The 20,533-nt window shown below is 37.4% G+C and overlaps 2 protein-coding genes across 9 annotated transcripts in view; one reads left to right on the forward strand and one right to left on the reverse strand.

The window, feature by feature from the left end:
• pik3cb (phosphatidylinositol-4,5-bisphosphate 3-kinase, catalytic subunit beta) overlaps positions 1-7,559 on the forward strand; it is a 198,411-nt gene extending 190,852 nt beyond the window's left edge. For all 6 annotated transcript variants that reach the window (XM_069896666.1, XM_069896665.1, XM_069896667.1 and 3 more), the window contains 2 exons: positions 3,845-3,977; positions 4,363-7,559. In XM_069896666.1, the coding sequence (XP_069752767.1) occupies positions 3,845-3,977; positions 4,363-4,500 (271 nt within the window). In that variant the 3' untranslated portion in view covers positions 4,501-7,559. The remainder of the gene's footprint in view (positions 1-3,844; positions 3,978-4,362) is intronic.
• Positions 1-19,357, reverse strand: part of LOC138742378 (tripartite motif-containing protein 42-like) — a 62,798-nt gene extending 43,441 nt beyond the window's left edge. Inside the window, exons 1-5 of one of the 3 annotated variants that reach the window (XM_069896672.1) lie at positions 19,265-19,357; positions 18,162-18,654; positions 16,118-16,806; positions 14,435-15,252; positions 9,513-9,737 (exon numbers count right to left, since the gene is read on the reverse strand). In XM_069896672.1, the coding sequence (XP_069752773.1) occupies positions 9,513-9,737; positions 14,435-15,252; positions 16,118-16,806; positions 18,162-18,550 (2,121 nt within the window). In that variant the 5' untranslated portion in view covers positions 18,551-18,654; positions 19,265-19,357. Of the gene's footprint in view, positions 1-9,512; positions 9,738-14,434; positions 15,253-16,117; positions 16,807-18,161; positions 18,836-19,264 lie in introns of those variants that run through there. The other 2 variants (XM_069896673.1, XM_069896671.1) reach the window with 2 other exon arrangements.
• Between the last annotated feature and the right edge of the window lie 1,176 nt (positions 19,358-20,533).

Raw genomic sequence — 20,533 nt, forward strand, 5'->3', positions numbered from 1 at the left:
CATCTGTCTCTAAACATTTTTTAAAACATTACAATTGTTCCCACCTCCACTCTTCCTCTAGTAGCTCATTCTCTATACCCACCACCCTCTGGGCAAGGTTGCCTCTTGTCTCCTTTAGATAGCTATATAGTGTGGAAACAGACCCTTTGGCCCAAATTTCCCATGCTGACTAAAATGTCCCATCTGTCTACATTTTGCCCATACCATCTAAACCCATCCTATCCATGTCTGTCCTTTTTTTTCCATCATTGCAATCGTACCTGCCTCAACCACCTCCTCTAGCAGCCCATTCCGTACACCCACCAACCTCAAAAAAAAAATCTTCCTGTTAAAATTCTCCCCAACCCCCTGACTTTAAATCCATATCCTCTAATTATTGATTCCCCTACCCTGGGCAAAAGATTCTCTGCATTCACATGATCTGTTCGTCTCACGATTTTATGCACCTCCATGAGATCACTCCTCATCCCCTTGCACTCCAAGGAATGAAGCCCTAGCCTGCTCAACCTCTTCCTGACAACATCCTTGTAAATCTTCTTTGCTCCCTCTCCAACTTGACAACATCTTTCCTGAAGCATGGTGACTAAAATTAAATGCAATGTTCTAAAAGAGGCCTCACTACCATCCTACACAATTGTAACATGCCTTCAAATTTCTGTACTCAGTATTTTGAGGAAGGCCAATGTGTCAAAAGAATTTTTGACCATCCTATCAACCCACTTTCAAGGTTCCATGTACCTGTATTCCTAGATCCCTCTGCTCTACAACCATACCATTTGCTGCATAGATTCTACCCACACTTGACCTCCCAAAATGCAACACAATACATTTTTCTAATCAACTATTTCTCTGCCAAACAATCAGAATCTGGCTGCAGTCTTTGGCAATAGACTTCTCTATATGCAATACCAGACACTTTGGTGTCATCCACAAACTTGATGATGAAGCTATGTACTTTTTCATCTTAATCATCGATATAGACGGCAAACAGCATGGGCCCAGTACTGAAGTTTGTGGCACACCATGAGTCACAACCCCCCAGTCTGAGAAGCAACCCTCCACCATTGCCCTCTGCTTTGTCGTGAAGCCCATTTTCTATCCATTCTGCTCTCTCTCCTTCGATCCCATGCCATCCAACCTCCCAGAGCAGCCTACTGTACAGAAATTATTGAACGTTTCACTGAAATCCATAGCTCTGCCTTCATTGAACTTCTTGGTCAAATTTTCAAGAAAACTCCATTAGATTTATCAGACATGATCCCCCAGTTATAAAACTATTGAAACTATCCAGAGTTAACCCTTGTCCATCCAAGTGCGAGTATATCTTTTCCCTCAGAATGCTCTCTAGTAACTTACCAACCATAGATGTTATGCTTAGGGCTTGTAATTCCCAGGCTTTTCCCTGCAGCCTTTCTTAAATAAAGCAACATTTGCCACCCTCCAGTCTTCTGGAACCTCAACTGCATTTAATGATGACTCAAATATCAGTTAAAGCATATGCATTTTCCTCTCTAGCTTCCCACACTCTCAAATCAACCTTCTTGTGCATCAGGACCGTTGCCACTTTTTCAATCACACAGAAAAAAACAATACCAACTAATCCAGTGGCTCTCAACCTTTTTCTTTCCACTCACAACCACTTTAAGTAATCCCTATGCCAATAGGTGCTCTGAGATTAGTAAGGGATTGCTTAAGGTGGTATGTGGGTGGAAAATGTGAAAACCACTGTTTTAATTGTACCTACTTGACTTGTTATGTGCACAGTTTCATAACTCCAAAGGAAATGATTCAATGACAATTTTTCTCAAGCAAAATATTTCAGTAACAATTGGGTCTAGAGCAGTAATTCTCAACCTTCCCTTCCCACTCACATACCACCTTAAGAAATCCCTTTCTAATCATGGAGCACCAATGACATAGGATTACCTAAAGTAGTATGTGAGTGGAAAGAAAAAAGTTGAGAAGCACTGAACTAATCTCAAGTCATGGTCATTGACTGCTCCAAGTTCCTTGTGTCTTTCTCCACAGTGGAAAAAAAAAGAGGCTCATTGAGAACTTTTCCCCATTTCTTGTGGTTCCACATAAAATCTTTGAAATTATTTTTAATATTATCTGCCAGAGCTAACTCCTGACCCATTTTGCCCTGTTTTTTTTAATCATTTTCAGCTTGCTTCTCAGTTTCCAAGATCATCCAAATCTTGTTCCCAGATGGTGTACTTACCCTAAGCCTCCTTCTTGCCCTGGATTTCCCTCATCATTCAAGCTTCCCTACACTGGCAAGTTTGACCCTTCGCTTGAACAGGAACTTGTATGTCCTAGACTCTTGTCAACACACTTCTAAAAACATCCATTTTCCTAATGTTCCTCTTCCTTCAAACAACGTGTTCCAATTCTCTTGAACTAGTTCTTATATCATTCTTCAAAATCAGCATCGCTAAAATTCAGAATTTTAACTCGTGGTATTACCGTGTCCCTCTCCATAATTATCTTAAACCTAACAGAAAAATTGTCACTGCTCTACAAAGACTCATCCACTTGCCCTTCCCAATTTGCAAAAAATAGAAGAAGTGGGGCCTTCTATTTATTGCCAGAGGAAATTTCCTTAACACATTTGACAATTCCACCCCACCTAAATCTTTCACATTAGGACTCCCATTGAATATTTGGAAAATTAACATTGCCTACCAATAACTACCTCATTTGACCTACATCTGGCAGTGATCTCAGCAAATTTGCTGCTAAATTCCTGTTCACTAGTTGGGGATCTGTAGAACACTCCCAACGAGGGAGATCATGCTTTTAATGTTCCTGAGATCCACCTGTAGAGCCTTACTAGTTGACCAGTGTTTAATGTCACCTCTGACTAATACTGTGATATCCTCCTTAACCAATAACATAGTACCCCCCTCTTCTTTTTCCCCTCCAGCTTTAGATTCCCTCCTCCCCTTGGGGATGAAGACTATTTACCTTATCGATACTCCTCATGATCCCTCCTCAGCTTCCTACACTCCAAGGCAAAAAAAGTCCCAGCCTATCAGTCTCTACTTATAACAAGTTCCTCAATCCTAGTAACACCCTGGTGAACTTTTTCTGCATGCTTAGCAATTTAATGGCATCCTTCCTATAGTTAGGCAAGCAAAACAACACGGTGCTCCCTGAGAAGTCCTATAGTCTTGTAAAATTGTAATAAGACATCCAATTCCTGTACTCAGTACCCCAATTTAACAGGACATCCAACCATGATCTTCACCATCTATTACACGTAACCCAAGATTGCTGTGTTCTACAACATTCTCCTTGGCCCGACAATTTACTGTACAAGTCATGCCCTGGTTTAACTTGCACAACATTCTCACTTGTCTAAGTTAAATCCCATTGCCTTTCCTTTGGCTACTTTCTCAGTTCTTTGAGATCCAATTGTGACCTTGGATAAAGCAGTGAGGACAACATTTGACCTCATAGAAAATGTTAACTCAAAATTATTTCTGAAGCTACTTGACCATAATTTTGCAATGGTCATAGAAGATTCCTTGTACAAAATGTTTTATAGGTCAAATGAACCTGAAAAATGATACTTCCTCATAATGAGATAGTATTTAAGTCAGGTAGATAAAATACTGTTCCAAATTTTGCTGCAGTTGATAATAACATTGAAGAGAAATAAGTCTTTTCAATTTTTATTTTTGCAAAGTCGCTTGCCGAAGGGGTATGTCAAAAAGTATGATCTAGTGAAAGTGGAAGTTGTTAATGGATGACACGGAAGGTTTGCACATGCTTGATGTATCACTTAAGCTATGACTTTCAGAATACAATTTAGAGGCATAAATATGCTCTCTTTCTAAAGGTTCCGTCAGTGTTGTGAAGAAGCTTATTTGATTCTCCGCAAGAACGGAAACTTGTTCATTACGCTGTTTGCCCTTATGTTGACAGCAGGACTACCTGAGCTAAGCTCTATCAAAGACATCCAGTATCTCAAGGTAAGACTATCTCTCCCTCCTACTTTCTTCTTTCCACAAGCATGGGTTTCCCCCGGGTGCTCCTGTTTCCTCCCACCTTTCAAAACATAAGGGTTATACATTCACTGGGTGGTGTGGGCCGGAAGGACCCATCACTGTGCTGTATGTCTAAATTTATGTACCTCTTCCAATCCTCACAGGTGCAACCTAATCAGGAAAACCATGCATGACTTTAACATTGTGCCGCAATAATGGGAAAAGGTGCAGCCGTGGGTTGAATGTTTATCTATTTCACTACTTTTGCTTTTCTGAATTTGTGGGCCGTTACAAAAATGCATTTGTAATGTGTGGATCTTTAGTAAAGCTGCAAAATTCTTACTGATTGATATCCTCCTACCACCACCAGGACTCGCTGGCTTTAGGAAAAAGTGACGAGGAAGCATTGAAGCAGTTTCGACAGAAGTTTGACGAGGCCCTTCGTGAAAGCTGGACAACTAAAGTAAACTGGATGGCTCATATTGTGGCTAAGGATGGGCGATCCTAGCAAGATATGAAAATTCCCTCAGTTACACTCCATGCCTTCCAGCCCAATTAAAGCAAAGTATATACTGCAGGACCTTGTTGACTTTGCACACCACTTAATTTTTGGATTTTTATTGGCATGGTACTAGTGAAAGATGTACATTTTTCAGATGTCAGTGATGACTGATACACAAACATTGGATGCTACTGATATTGGTTGTTGTTCATTTTTTCTATTTATAGTAGATTAATTTTAAGTTTAAAAAGTTTTATTAAAAAATGTCTCAACCTCATTGTCATGTGAACAGAAATTGTTAAATTGAGTATTTATTATTCTGCTTCTGGAGTTTACACCAATCCATGCCATTGTAAAAGCATCAAACTTTTCTTGATCAGTCCGTTCTTGAACATCCAGAGCTGCTCTTTCATTGGCAATATTATTTCAGACATTTCTTTATAATTCATGGAAAAATAATTCCATTTAAGCTTATAACATTGAAGAGTAGTTTGATGTTGAGATTAATGATGAAAGAACTAGGTATTTTACACTGAGCGCACTTCTATCTCCAACACTTGTGAAAACTTTATGCTTGATTTAAAAGAATTCAGTATCCATTCTACTGTAACCTTAGCACTGAATAAGAAACATGTTTAGCAGCAGATTGTCATTTGGCTTGCTATTGTATCAAGTTAACTGATGTTTTCATGAGCAATTCACTCTTTCAGAGCAGTCTTTATTCCCTCGACATGCAAGAGCTTCATGTAGTTTCAAGTGATGTGTGCATACATTGTTAGCAAACCGGAATTAATTAATTTAATGAATTTAACTATACTTCTACTCTATACTGCCTGCTTAGACGAAAGTATTTATTGTAGAAGTAAGGATCATTCCGATGACACCAACTTCAAATGCATGTAATTTAGATTCATCTCCATAGCATTTGGATTACCTGAGTTTGAACACAAACATAATTTCCCATTTGACATCAAATAATGTTGAATTCCTTTACCTGCTAACCTCAACTCCAACAATACTGTGGTGAACCTGTATTCAGAAAAACTCATTTATATTATTAGCTCAGCTTTTGAGATTCTTCACACATACACAGTGACTCAAATTTAGATGGTTTTACCACCACCTCTTACTGAGAGCATTGCTTTTTGGATGCAGCAACCCTTAATTTAGACACACAGCATGATAAGAGGCCCTTTCAGCCTGTGCTACCCAATTGACCTAAAACCCCAGTCCATTTTTGAACGGTGTGAAGAAACAAGAGCACCTTGAGGAAACCCATGCAGACATGGGGAGAACATACAAACTAGTAAAAGACACTGCTGGATTTAAACTTGGGATGCTGGTGTTGAAACAGTATTGCAGTAACCACTACACTAGCCATGCCACTTGCAGGAGGGGACAGCATGCATTGAGAAGTGCACTTCTGTTCCATTGATGGAATGGTTATTGCATTTCTACTTCTTGGTTCTACGAAGGCAACCATCCAATATGTGTGAAAGATGACGTTTGTGGGAGAGAAAAGGCATTTTAAAAATTGTTGAATGAGCATTTACTATTGAGGTATCGGATTGTAATGATTTTAACAAAATAGATTTTTATTCCATTCATAGACTTAACATAACTTTAAGTTTAACCAAGCTAAATCTTGTTAAAATGGATAATGAGCTCACCACTCTTTCCAAATTACCTTTGCCTTCCAAATTAAACATTCTATTATTCACCTTCAAAAGAACTGATAGGACATTCTATCTAAATTAGAGATTTTTTAAATTGCATAGTCGAACATTAATGCATAGGATATTAAAATTAATAACACAAGTGCACTTTAGCAAATAAAGTGTTTAAGCTTCTAAGCAGATATGTAAAAAAAATAACTGAACTACCAAGGATACAGTTTTTTTTTGTGCATGCTTGAAATTGTCTTAATTAAAAACCAACTTTTCTCAATTTGGGTTGGACATTCAACAGTTATTCACAGAAGTCCTAGAATTTCTTAAAAGCCATTAATTGAGATCCATCTTTTTCATGGAATCAATAAACTAAAACAAAGATTTACTACTACTTTACATGTTATAGAATTTGTGCCAGTTTTCAGTCAGGCTAATCACTTCAAAAATTCTTCACCCCAGCTTAAGACTAGTTGAGCAAACCTTAGGCAAGCAAGCTACTGACTAAAAAAAAAGTACAGAAAATCCAAGAAATATTCTGGGAGTAGAAGAGCAAGAACCAACTATGTTCAATGTTCTAATAGTGATGCACTGTGTCTGCTAGGCTCTTGTGTGCCAAGTCTTAAAGTGATGGTGAAATGTTATTTATTTGTTTTAAATATATAGTCGATGTTCCATTCCACACGACTTCATTTTCCCCTTGTCTGTTCGATGTTTCAAAAGGTGGGATGGTCATTGAGCAGATTACTCCATGGCTGTTGCCAATGTTGCCAATATTGGTCCATGATGTACTCAAGACACCTTTCTATCAATCTTCCCTATGTTTACATGCAGAGTGCTGTAACAACCTTGTAACCAATTGAGGCATTACACTTGGCATCTGGCAGTAGCAGTGGTAGAATGACTGAGATTGGGGTTTGAGCCAGTAACCTCTTTATTGGTGTTAAAATGCTCCAGAACTAATATTCTACTTTGTATATAATAGATAGCTTATTGCTACTACTGATTTGTAGATTTGTACAGTATAATCATGGATTAATGTTTTGTACCAGGGCTTAGACATCATCCCTACCTTGTCAGGTTAATATTATCCAATGATTTTTTTTAAAATTACTGGTAAGACTTTCCAAAGTGTACATTAAATGAAAGGAGCATTTCAGGAAACTGTCTTTTAAAGCTTGAATGTACTGATGATACAGCAAATGTTTCCAAATTTGTTTCTCATATGATCACTCAAATGTTACATTTCAGATGGAAAAGTAGAATGATGCACATTAAATGGATGTCAAATGTATATTTTGCTTTTAAATAAAATTTTACACCAAACTTTTAGTACTACAGATTTCCTAGTGGCATGTTGCTACAATAAAGCAAAGCGCTTATGCCTTGACAACTCAACTGCAAGCTTGTTCAGTATTACATTTTTGACAGCTTGACTGTGAAGAGCAGGGGACATTCTTGGGTTTGGGAACTTGACCTCTTGTTTTATAAACCACTGATTGGAACACCACAATAATGCTGCTTTTGAGAAACAAAATACAGTAATGAAAACCTAGACTGTCCCAGTTTTAGTTTCAAATGCTAAAATTGGCAAAAAGTTGCAAACCCATCTGGTGCATATAACAACTTCAACACCAAGATAAAACATGTGGATCTTTGTACCAACTTTCACTGATCAAGAACTAATTTTACAGAATTAAATTTAATCCTACAACACTTGCAAAAACGACAAATACTTAAATTGGAAAGAAGCAGTGGGCTGGCTAATGCTCACTCTTCCCTGGCAATTCAGTGGATCACTGCAAACTAGAAGGTTTCTGACCTTTCTACTACTGCACTTGATAATTTTTATTGGTTAGTTTTATTCAGCAATTCAATCCTCAAGTTTTTTTTTTTACAGCAGCCAGTTGTTCTTCCTGGGATAATTGACTATAAACTTCTCTTCAAACTTAAAATGCACTTTAAGAATAATCTTCCAAATTCAGGAAAATCAATATTAACCATATAACCACTTACGGTGTAGACCCCCACACTAACCTCTTCCCCAAAGTCCTGGCAATAATCTGGTACATCTCTGCATCCACTCCAGCTTGGCAAAATCTTTACTGTAGTACAGTGACCAAAATTGAACATAATACTCCAAATGGGGCCTCATCAACTTTCTATGCAACTGCAACATGACGACCTAACTTTGATACTCAAATCTCTGATTGATAAAGGCATTTTTTTAATGTAAAAAAAAAGACCCCATCTACCTGTGATGCAACTTTTATGGTTCCATGTACCAATACTCTTGGATCCTTCTGCTCTACAGCACTCCATGAATTCTAACTATTAACTGTGGAGATCCTACCCACATTAGACCTCCCAAAATCCAATCCCTCCCATTATTCTGTACTAAATGCCATCAAACATTCCTCTGCTGACCTTCCCAACCAATCAACAATGTGCTGCAATCTTTGGCAACCATCTTCACTCATCTACAATACCAGACATTTTCACATCATCGAAAAACTTGCTAATTACACCATGCACATTTTCATCTAAATCGCTGATATAGATCAGCCATTCTCAACATGGGCCTCAGCACATTTAAGAGGAGTGAAATAATAATTTTTTTTAATGCAGTCAGCAAGAAAGAAGTATGGAAGAAACCAACTAAACTCGAATGTTTCACAGGGAAAGGGTGCCCCATAAACTTTGAACAGAATCTTAAGGGGCCCATGACCAAAAAAAAAAGACTGAAAGTTCAAATCAGTGATAAAAATAATACAAATATGGTAGTTGAAACAAATTCTAGATGCTTGCTTCCATTGATCAGGTCACCTAAACATTTATGCTCATTCCAATGCGTGCTATGAAATTAAAATCTGAGTCCATTAATGAAATTCTAAAAACAATGCCACCTTCAGCACGCAATGCCACCTTCAGCGTACAATGCCTGTATTTGACCCTAGTAAAGTTCCATATTGCCAATGGACCCGCACCACATCAGCAAAATACTTCAATGTCAAGAGCAACAAATTGCAACCAAAATGGAGACCAAGAACTGAAAGATGGGCAGGTTTTCTCACTCTTCACCACAAATTTTGTGTAGCTTATTCTCATCTACAGTTCATCAATAGGAATTTTCAAGTATGAAAATGTATTGAATAACTAGATAGCTAACATAATAATCAACTCGGTTGTAAAATTATACCCTCAACAAATATCAGGATGGAAAGAACAGGGAGTTCATAAACATTTTTAAACAAAGCATGGAATAGTCCAAATAAATGCTAAAAGAAAAACACTATTTCAGACAAAGGAGGCCATAAATTATCCAAACTAAGGAAATGAAACAGTACTTACTCTGTAAGGATAGCTCCAGGCACTTTCTCCATAATCATTAACTGCACGGACCCGGAAGACAACCTCAGTATTATCTTTCAACGTTGTTTCAAAAGAAGAGGCATCGATTCCAGAAAACACCACACCTATTTGCTGTGGGGTAACTGCTTCATCATTGTAACCAACCTCTTGCAAGTGTACATCAAAAGAATCCACGACATCATATTCTGGAACCATCCAAAAAATCTGTAAGAGACATGATGCACTATTTTCATTTTTTTTAAGTATATATCTCCTGCTTATCCTTGTACTCATTTTAGAATAAAATTGCACAATACAAATTAAACTATGTCTACATTTCAAAAAAAAAATCAATAATCCCTATTTAACATTTCTAATATTCAAAGATTTGAATGAAGGATGAGATCACGAGATGAGAGTTTATGCATAGATGCAATGAAATTCTCGCTTGCTGCGGCCATACAGGTACGCAAAACACACCAACAAACAATTAAATGAACACAATGATCCATGAATGAAAAAAAAGGTGAGATAAATATTTATAACCGCAGTGAGAAATGCTGCTTCAATCGGACATTCAAGTGGTCCTGGAGAGAGGTTATAGTTGCGGTTGTATTGGAAGGATCAAAAGCCTGATTGAAGTTGGGAAAAATGTACATTTGTTACCCATTTTCTGGCTTTTGCATTTATTAATGACTTGCCTCAGTTGGTAAATAATGTGAAAAAAAAACTATTTAAATGTGAAATGGCAAACATTGTAGAAAAGGGAAGGAGAAATTACATATATTTAAAGCGAGGGTCAGCATGAAGCATCGTAGCTCGTCTATTCCCCATGCTAAATTTGTGCAGAACATTAGTCAGGTCACACATGGTGAACTGTGAAAAGCTTTTGTCTCCATATTATGAAAAAGAATTGGAGTAAAATCTCCGTTGTGCAGAATTCAAACAACCAGCAGCATCAAGCAACCGGCAAAATTAAAAATTGCGAAAAAGAAATAGGTAAAAAATACACATTTAAAATTGGCGTCTCTCTCGTTGGTTAGATTGCCAATCCATTCAATAAGCAATCTCAAGCTACCAGAAAATTCACTTATCTGGCATCTACCAATCTTCATAGATGCAGCATACAGAGGGCTTTACTGTATTAGGTTTGTTAGAATTGAGGAATTCTACCCACTATGAAAGATGGAAGAAAACAGGGTCCCTCTTCAGTCCATCAAGATTATGGGTGTATGCTGGTCACAGTACCATGTGCCCGTTATTTGGCTGCTCGGAGGTTGAGGCTGCAGGACTGCTTGAGGTCATGAGTTCTGGGCTGTTCCAAGCTATGCCGATTGGGCATCTGCAATGAGTTCGGTATCCGTATGGTGCTTCCAGGGCAACCTAGATTTTATTTTGGGTGGTGTGTTTAATTTAGCTGTTAGTGCCATGCTATTACAGAGCCAGCAAACCTGGGCTTGAATTTGGCACTAACTAGGAGGCGTTTTGTGCGTGCTCTCCTTGGCCGCATGCGTTTTCTCTGGGGGCTCCAATTTCCTCACACCCTTTGAAAGTGAATGGGGGCTGTAGGTTAATTGGGGTATTTGGGTGGCACAGGCTTATGGGTGTAACTGTGGTGTAGGTCTAAATTTAACTTAAATTTAAAATGTATAGGAAAGGCAGCTTCCACTTTGGATGAAACGAAAACTGGAGATCCTGTGTAATAGACCAAAGAGGAAATTCAGAGAGAACTCACTTGTGTGGGGATAGGAAGGGACAACCACAAAACTTTGAAGAAATGCTAGATTACCACATTGGTAAGGCTGGATGAGGGACGTGGAGTGTAAACAGTGGCTGGAAAGAATTAACAACACAGAAGCAGCATAAACATTGCAGAGTCCTGAACTATTTAGCCCAGTGGTTCTCAACCTTTATCTTTCCACTCACAAACCACTTTAAGCAATCCCTATGCCATCGGTGATTAGTATGGGATTGCTTAAGGTGGTGTGTGAGAAGGAAGAGAAGGTTGAGAGTCACCACTCTAGACCGAAATATTTTGCATGAGAAAAATTGTCATTGGCCAATTTCCTTTGGGGTTACAAAACCATGCACATAATGAGTCAATGATTAAAACAATAGTTTTCAAACTTTTTCTTTCTATCCACATGCCACCTTAAGCAATCCCTTATTAATCCAGAGCTCTTATGGCATAGGGAATTCTTAAAGTGGTATGTGAGTGGAAAAAAAAGGTTAAGAATCACTGAAGCCAAATGTTTATGTTACATTCCATTAAAATCTCAATATGATTTTTTTAACCATTCAACTTTTGTATAATTTATCCAAAATAGAGATTTATATTATCCTTTAGTTAACTTAATGCACCAGAATGTTAAAATCTATTTGAAGGTACAAAAAAAGAGATTGTTGACATTGTGTTTATGTCTAAATAGTAAGCTATGTTCCATTTTAACCATTCCACCCTTTTTTAAAAATTTGTTTCATCTTGAAAATTATGACACAGACATGGTGAGGAAAATATTCAGGTTCTGACCAAAATTCTTCCCTTGACCAGAAATAAAAAAGATTAAATTCGAGTCCCTTTTATTGTTTTGCAGATGTTACAGAACACAAAAAAGTTATTTTTCTGCATATTAATTAATTTTCATTCCTAATTGAACTTTTTTTTTGCATTGCCATTTTGATAAAATGGTTAGCCAAAGCTGGCAAAAAAAAAACCCTAAAAGTGGTGCTCTCATTAATCTGGATCCCTGACAATAAGCTCTCAGATTTCAGAACACAGCAACAACCAAACTGGTCACATGACACCAAAAACAATAAATGAAGTTTCAAAGTTTCACATTTTGGACATTCTAATCACAAATGCAACACATTTTATATCTCAACCCAAGAATAACTTCCAATGACATTTGAAGTCATAAACTATCAAGAGGAGTTTAATGTATTCAAAATTGCTTCTCCCTTACACTGAACTGATTGGATGTAGAAGATTCTAGCAGAATAAATATATACTTACTCAACCATCTGATTTGATATTTTACTCATCTACAAAGACTGTTGAAGAATGATTGCTGGACATCTATATCTGTATGAATCATCACCAGTAAGGAAAGTGTAATTATCTCTCTTTTGGAATCAGAAGTTTTGAGAATCAAGTTAGGTCTGATTGATTGATTGATTGTTTATTAGCAGCCAATAAGGTTTATGCAGCAATTAAAATTCTTTGAAACATTTAATCATTTTGCTGAACACACAATGGTTGTTCTAGTTTGATCAGCAATGCTCTGGATCAAGGCCTCTAAAGGCACATGAAATGGGATCAGGGATACTTGGATAGTAATATCATGTTGTTGGCTGTTTTATCACTAAGTAATATTCAATGGTCTGAAGCGAAAGTATAACTGTTTGAAATATTACAGAGCATTTTCAATGTGATGTTTGGTTGTAATCCCGATTTTTAAGATTATTGTAGCCAGATTATCCTTTTGGAAATCAGGTAGTTTTAAAACAAGTGTTTGATCTACATTAGGTTGGGCATCAATTTCATTGTTTCATGATCTAATAAGTATGTGACAATAATAAATAATGGCTTAAGACTTATTCCAATTTTTTTTTAAAGATACAAAGGAAATTCTCTTTGAAAATGTCCATGTGTTGAGCCTGAGGAGATGGAGAAGATCTTAATATATTTTTTATGTATTTTACTGTGGAGCAGGATACGTCGTAGTGGGAGGAGAGGGAGATAAATAAAAATAGAGAGGGCATGTCTGCATCAGTAATGAAGAAATGGAGAATGAGTGTTGCTACACAAGGGGATATGGGTGTCCTTGTATTTGAAACACAGGAAGTTAACAAGTAGGTACAGAAAGTAGTTAAAGAGGTAAGTGGAGTGCTGCTATTCATTGGAAGTAAGATGAACAGAGATAGAAAAGGCTATTTTAATTATGTAATAGATATGCTCTTTAAAGTTCTCCTTGGAGCTAAGTAAAGGTTCCCTTATTGTCACATAATACTACATTTAGAATATTACATATATGAAATTCTTTAACTTTTCCCTACAGACAGAGAGTCACCACATTGTCCAGCACCCCTCACTGTTCGAATCCAATGTGCAAGCTGTCTGATTCAAATTCAATATTCAGGCTCAAGGATTAAGTTGGGGACCACAGAGGGAAATGTGTAATGAAACAAATTATGTTCTTGCATCAGTTGTATTGTATTTTTTTTTGCTCTTCCTGAACTGGAGGTTGCACTTGTGTTATAAGGTCAAGGTAGGTGTGACTTTTTGTGCCTATGTGGAGGTATGTTTTTGAATGATTTTTGCTGACCTCATAGAAAAGAGAAAGCTATTTGAGAGATAGAGGTAACGCTTATCCTATAATGACCATCATCCATCCCTTTAGATCTCTCAGAAGAACGTTCCCATTCATCCAATCCTATTCCCGTTGTCCTTGTTTCATGGTAGCCCTGTAATTTATTGTCTCTCAGATCTGCCCATCAATTCCCCTTCTTTTTTTGTTGCCATTAGCTTAAGCAGCCAGAAATGTAAATGCAATATGGACTGAAAATGAAGCAGTCCAAGGAAATGTACACAGTAATTAACAGAACAGGATTGAACCTGGAGCTAAGACACAGCAGTGCTAATGATGCTCTAAAGATTTTGAGAAGCTAATTTCTCACAAATAGATTTTCAAAGATGGGGGTGGTATGGTTAGTGCAGCAATTATCACAACGTTATTACAGCACCAATGAACAGGTTTGAACACACTACTGTCTGGAAGGAGTTTGTAGGTTCTCCCCGTGTCCATGTGTGTTTCCCCTCGCATTCCACAGACATATGGCGTTAGTAGATTAGTTGGTCATGCTTGTATTTAGGTGGTGCTGCAGCTCTAAATTTAAAAAAAAAATAAATTAAAATTAAATACCTTGGTTGTACTTCCATTGATGATATGATGATAAATAGTTGGTGGTACAGGGGTATCAATATTTGTATTCTGTTCTTGGATATTTTTTTGTTTGTCGTCTTCTGCACCATGTTCACTTTCTAAGCTTTCTCTGCTTTCTTTGTTCCTCACATCAGTTTCAGGGATATTTTCCTGAGAAATTAGTAATGGCGTTGAGGTGTTGTCTGGTTGATTGGTTCCTGATGCCTTGATTTCTATTTCCATATTTTTGAAATCCACTTTTTCTGACTCTGGTGTTTCTGATTCCTTAATTTCTGGCTGTACTTCTGTAGGACTAATTATTTTCTTCTTAAATAGGGTCATTACCTTCTCAGCTTTCACCATTTCATATTTCTCTGTAATTGGCTGAAATATCTGGTTGATTTGTTCTGAAATTCTTCCAAAGTCAAAAGAATTAATGTCAGCAGGATTTGTCATTAGGTCCTTCTCTGACATGTGAATACCATTCACTTTTTCCTTCAATTGTTTGATCAAATGGTTAACAGTTTGCAAAAGCACAAACTCATCCATTTCCTTTGCTGCTTCCTTGGCATACTGAATCAAACCTTCAGTATTTAACATATGTTGAGCTGTTGAGTCCATAAAATTGTTGATGTTTGCTATCTTAAAATTCAGCTCAGTGTCATATATAGCTTTGACCTGTTTTTCTTTCACACTGAGTTGATTGTGTAAGGTTAGAAAATTTTCAGAAACCTGCTTCTGAAACTTGATTCTATTCTCTTGAAGCATGGATTTAAAAATGCTCAACCTCAGCATATCATTTTCACTTTCATCCTTAGCTGAAAGACATAAATTTGGATGATTAAAAAAGAAGTAGGGAATATCTATGGGAGAGTGAATAAAACTCTATTCTGAAGACACACTAAGATATATGAAGGTCTATCCATTGGCAACTTTCCACTTGCAGATTTTATTTTGCTCAGAGATGCCAAGCAAGAATGCCAATGAATTTTCCAGCACATGCTACATGGAATTATCTTTCATCCTTCATAAAATTCACATCCTCTAAGACCATGTTTTCTGTAATTTTATTCACTCAGCTCTCATTCGCCCAACATTCTTTTTTCTCTGTTCTATATAGTCTTTTGCCTTCAGCCATCGGTGCATTTAATATTGCGAGGAATAATCCTGCCACTTCATCACTCTATGATAGAATTGAAGACACTACTGCTTGGGTCCATTCTAATACAGCTCCAAAAAAAATTAGGAGGGAGACTCCAGGTAGAGCAGGATCAGGTTTGCTATTATTGTGAATTTCTTAAAAGCATGCCCACTTTTAGAGTTCCTCCTCTTTACAAAGGGATGCTCAAGAGATATTATTGTTATTTTATTGCCTGAGGTGCTATAAACCCCAGGATTCTTTGTATATTTTAATTATTTCACAGCTTTCATACCATGAAAGAATTGTGCACATATAGGCACATTGGTCCTCCTGTTCTTGCAGCCACATTTGTACATTGTCCTCTGCCCCGCACAAATGGATCACTTCATACTTATCAAAATTAGTTTTACCTGCAGACCTCTACCCATTTGCTCAGCTGAACATTATCCTCCATAATAATGCACTTACACTCAATTTTTAAAAGGTACAAGTGTATCTGGTCAACAAGAACTATTACATGCAAACAAATAACTGGCACCTACCTTTGCCATATTTTGAAATAACATGAAATAGATGAATTGACTGATCCTTGAAAGCATCTGATATGGAACTTGTAGAATGATCCTTATGTTTTTCTTTGCTACATTCCTCGCATATGGGAATATTGTCATATGTGCAAAACATTGTCAGGAGTGTGTCGGGATGATAAAAACACTTTATCTGCTGCTCTCCACCTAAAGGTTCAACAAAATTATGGTCGGTGTAGGTTCGGTTGTGCTGTTTTAGACAGTCCTTGCAGAAATTTAGATCACAGATTTCACATTTCTTGACTGCAGGTTGTTTATTTTTCTTCTCACAAAGTTGGCAGTAATGTTGTGGTTGTTTGACTGTCGACTTTCTTGACAGTTTCTTATTCCGTTTTTCCACTCTATTTAACACCTCACTGAGCAGAAAGTTCTCCGGGAATTTGACTTTTTCAGTGCTGGTAAAATAATGTTTCTCTTGGCAGACTGGGCATGTAACACTGAGATGTTTTATTAAACCCTTTTTGGATATCTCTTTCTGCTTTGGAATACAGGATTCACATATGTTGTGGTTGCAAGGCAGTAACTGAGGGTTGACGTACAGCTTCTCGCAAGCTGGGCATGTAAGCTCCTCATAGATTGGTTGTTTTGTATTTTTCTTTTTACTTCTTACATTTGGATTACTTGGTACTTGTGAACTACTAGGGCTGAAAATTAAAGGAAATACATATTTGATTTAGAATTTTCATTACACAGATTAATGGAAACCTTCATTTTCTCGGCAGATGAATTCCACACATTCACGGTTCAAAGAAGATTCAGTGGTTCCTTTATGAATTGTGAGAAAGCAAACCTCTTGTAAAGAAAAGTAGCCATGGTAAAATCCTCTTTTGTCACCAAGGAAACAATGTGCAATCTAATTTCTAACCTTGACCAATGAAAAAGCATGCTGGTTTTTCTGTCTGCTTCTGAAATCCATGAGGTTTGTCAGCTGAAGAAACTTGAGGTGAAAGAAGTTGCATCAGCCCTAGCCCAGTTTCATCTATTATGTCGATCAAAGGGGAGTTACAGTTTCAACTTCTGGAGTTGGAAATTGGTACATGGTGAAAACTTGGGACTATTCTTTCAAATCAGACACAAAGTCATTTATACCATTGCAAATATATTTCCAATTGGCTTTATCACTTGTAATTTTTCTCAATGCATTTTTCAATGCAGGATATGAGGCTCATCTCTTGTCCTTTTCATTTGTCAAGAATGTGAGTGTTCCAGAGGTGGAGCCCATGAATTACACCCACTGAAGCCTTACAATGCCTCACCATTGTTGGCCTGCATCAACTTATTTCCCAGGCCAACATCATATTACCATGGTTGAAAAATCCATATTGCCCTGATTTTTTTTAAAAAAAAGAGTAAATAAACATCATTACTCCTATAATCTTTACTGGAACTGAATTTGATTTTCTATTCATCCATGAACATTTATTCTTGAGTAAGCTGCCATTGAACATTGGTTTGAAAGTAATATCCAACCCAGGCCCATTCACTTCCCCAGTCTGGTGGATCAAATGAAAATTACTCCACGCATATTGCCCATATCAAATACATTTTTTCTTATCATTCACCACATTCTTCATGTGAAATGTCTCCACCTACTTTAATGCTGAAGAAGATTATTTTTTATTCTTCTTGTATATTTTATGCATTTTTAAAAATTGTTTAAATTAAACATACTTGTATATTACTACTGAAAAAGAAAATTTTCACTTATCGGCATGAAAATTCTACCACTTGAATTTGAATATTTTCGGTAAAAAAGCATAATTATCATAAATACACTTTCATTTTATTATTGAAATTCCAGGATTTTTTTTTTCTGTTTAGCAAATTAGTTCTGGTTTTGTAGAGTTCTATTGGAAACCAGTTATCTTAAAAATGACTAGAGTAATGTGTACTTATCTAATAAATGTTTAATCTGGATCTGTACAGTACTAACAAACTAGAAATTAACTCAAATTTTAAAACGGACAAGCATATCTGGTCAACAAAAACTATTACTTACAAACAAATTTCTTCCTCCTCGTATGGGGATTTCCAACAGACAAAGTCAATTGGACTCTCCCTTCGTTGCATTTTCCTTTCCTTTCCTTTGCTTGTTGCTTCTTTATTACTGTTTTGTGATCTGTTAATGCTACTGGTACCTGCTATGATGCTCTCTGACTCTTGCTGTTCTAAGAATGCCTCTTTGCTAAATCCCCTGATTGCCTTTAATCTATTTTGCTCTTTGTCATTTTTGTTGCTTCCCTTCTCTACTTTGAATGAATGTTTAAGATTAACCTCCCCTGTGTGTCCAAATTCCCTTTTGCTATCTGCTGAGGCTGACCTGAACAGTTCCCTCATTTCAGTCCTTGAGCCCTTCTCTTCCCCCTGGTTCCACTGCCTTTGACTCATGACCAGAGAAGTAATGGCACACTGCAGAAGAAGCACACTGCTTCATCTGGATGTCTGTTTCATTGATCAGCTCTCTTTTTTTTATTTTAAAACTGATGAGAACTCTGTAAAAATAGTAAAATACCACACATAAACAACAGAGTCTGTCATCTAACCTGCATTACAACCAATCAATAATCTCAAAATTTAAACTATCTTGAGGTCACAGTTTCTTAACCTTTGCTTGTCTGGCTCTTTAGCTTCCCACACAAGGTTGGACCATTGCACTGATTTGAACTTGAGAGTGTGACATCAAGGGACATAAATGTCACAGAATGTTTATCACAATAATGCAACATGTATCACTGTGACATCACAAATAGGCCATTAAGGAGACTGTGGAAAGACTGAACAAAGGGCTACATGGACAAATCACTAGCATTGAAAGGTTACAAATAAACATGAATGGGGAAGGCTATTCCCTCATATTGTGTGGCACCTGTAACATTTGTGGTTTGTACTGTATTGAATGCTTGCCTGGAAAAGTGGGAGTGAAACTGCACTGTGTTGTAAGTTGGGGTTTCCTATGAAGGTCTATGAAGAGCTTCATCAGGTTCTCAAATCTTCCCATTATCCATCATAAGCTTCCTCTATAGTTAACTCTCATGCCCCATTGCCACTTGGGATATCAATGGTCTTGATAACATTGAAAAATTAGCAAGTTATGAGACCCACCTGTTCTTTTTTTACCCATTATCTTCCTGATGCCATGTTTATCTTTGTTTTTTTTATTGTCCTGTTGAGCTGTTCATTCCTTCCTTGATATGTTTGAGTTCCCAATCAAAGGATACATGCATTTATGTTATTTTTTTCATCATACAAGGCCCATTGTTTTCTAATAGAGAAGCCAATTACATAGTGGGGTGTTGAGGCCTAGGTCTCGGAGTTTGCTGATCAGTTTTGAGGGGATGATGGTGTTAAATTCCAAACTGTAGTTGATAAAGAGCATCCTGATGAATGGATCTTTACTGTTCAGGTGTTCCAGAGCTTTGTGTAGAGCCAGTGAGATGGCATCCACCGTAGTCCTGTTTCTACGATAAGCGAACTGTAACCACTCAGACAGGAGCTGATCTGCTTCATTACCAGCCTTTCAGACCACTTCATCACTGTTGATATAAGTGCATCTGGCCGATAGTAATTAAGGCAGATTAATACACACTTCTTGGGCACTGGTATGATTGACGCCTGCGTGAAACAGTTGGATACCACACCCTGCTACAGTGAGATATTGACAATATCTGTGAATACTTTGGTAAGTTGGTTTCCTCGGATTCGCTCTCCTGAAGGCAACACTCAAGTCAACCTCAGATATGGACAGGATGGAATGATCCGGGGACATGGAAGTGTGGAGAGGTGGTTCTTCATTGTTACTGTCATCAAATTGGACGCAGAAGGTATTGAGCTCCTCTGGGAGTGGAGCTTTGCCATCTGTTGCTTTATCGGATTTGGTTTTGCAGCAGGTTATGTTATTTAGGCCCTGCCTCAGCTGTCAGGTGTTCCTTGCTGTTTCCATTTTCATGTGAAATCTCCAATTTGCCCAGGAGCTGGCCTTTCGCAGGTTGTACCTGCTCCTTCTATATGGATCTGGATCTCCAGACTTGAATGGCTCTCAGCAGGTTCTGGATTTCGTTGCTCATCCAGGTCTTTCCGGTTAAGGAAAACCCTGAATGATTTGGAGGGGACACTCTCATCCACAGCTGTTTTGATAAATGAGGGACAATAAAAAAGGTAAATGATCAGACTTTTTCCCAAAGGCATATCTTAAAAGTGAAAAGGGAAAGATTTAAGAAACCAGTGGGGCACCAAGTTTCAAATGGAACAGGTAGAAGTAGGGACTATTTATACGGGTACATGGATAGGAAAAAAAAATTATAGGGATATGGGTGAAACATAGCTAAATGGGAAGGCTTAGTTGGCATGGAAAAGTTGTGCCAAAGGGCCTGT

This window comes from Narcine bancroftii, chromosome 9 (assembly GCF_036971445.1).
Source record: "Narcine bancroftii isolate sNarBan1 chromosome 9, sNarBan1.hap1, whole genome shotgun sequence".
Lineage (NCBI taxonomy): Eukaryota > Metazoa > Chordata > Chondrichthyes > Torpediniformes > Narcinidae > Narcine > Narcine bancroftii.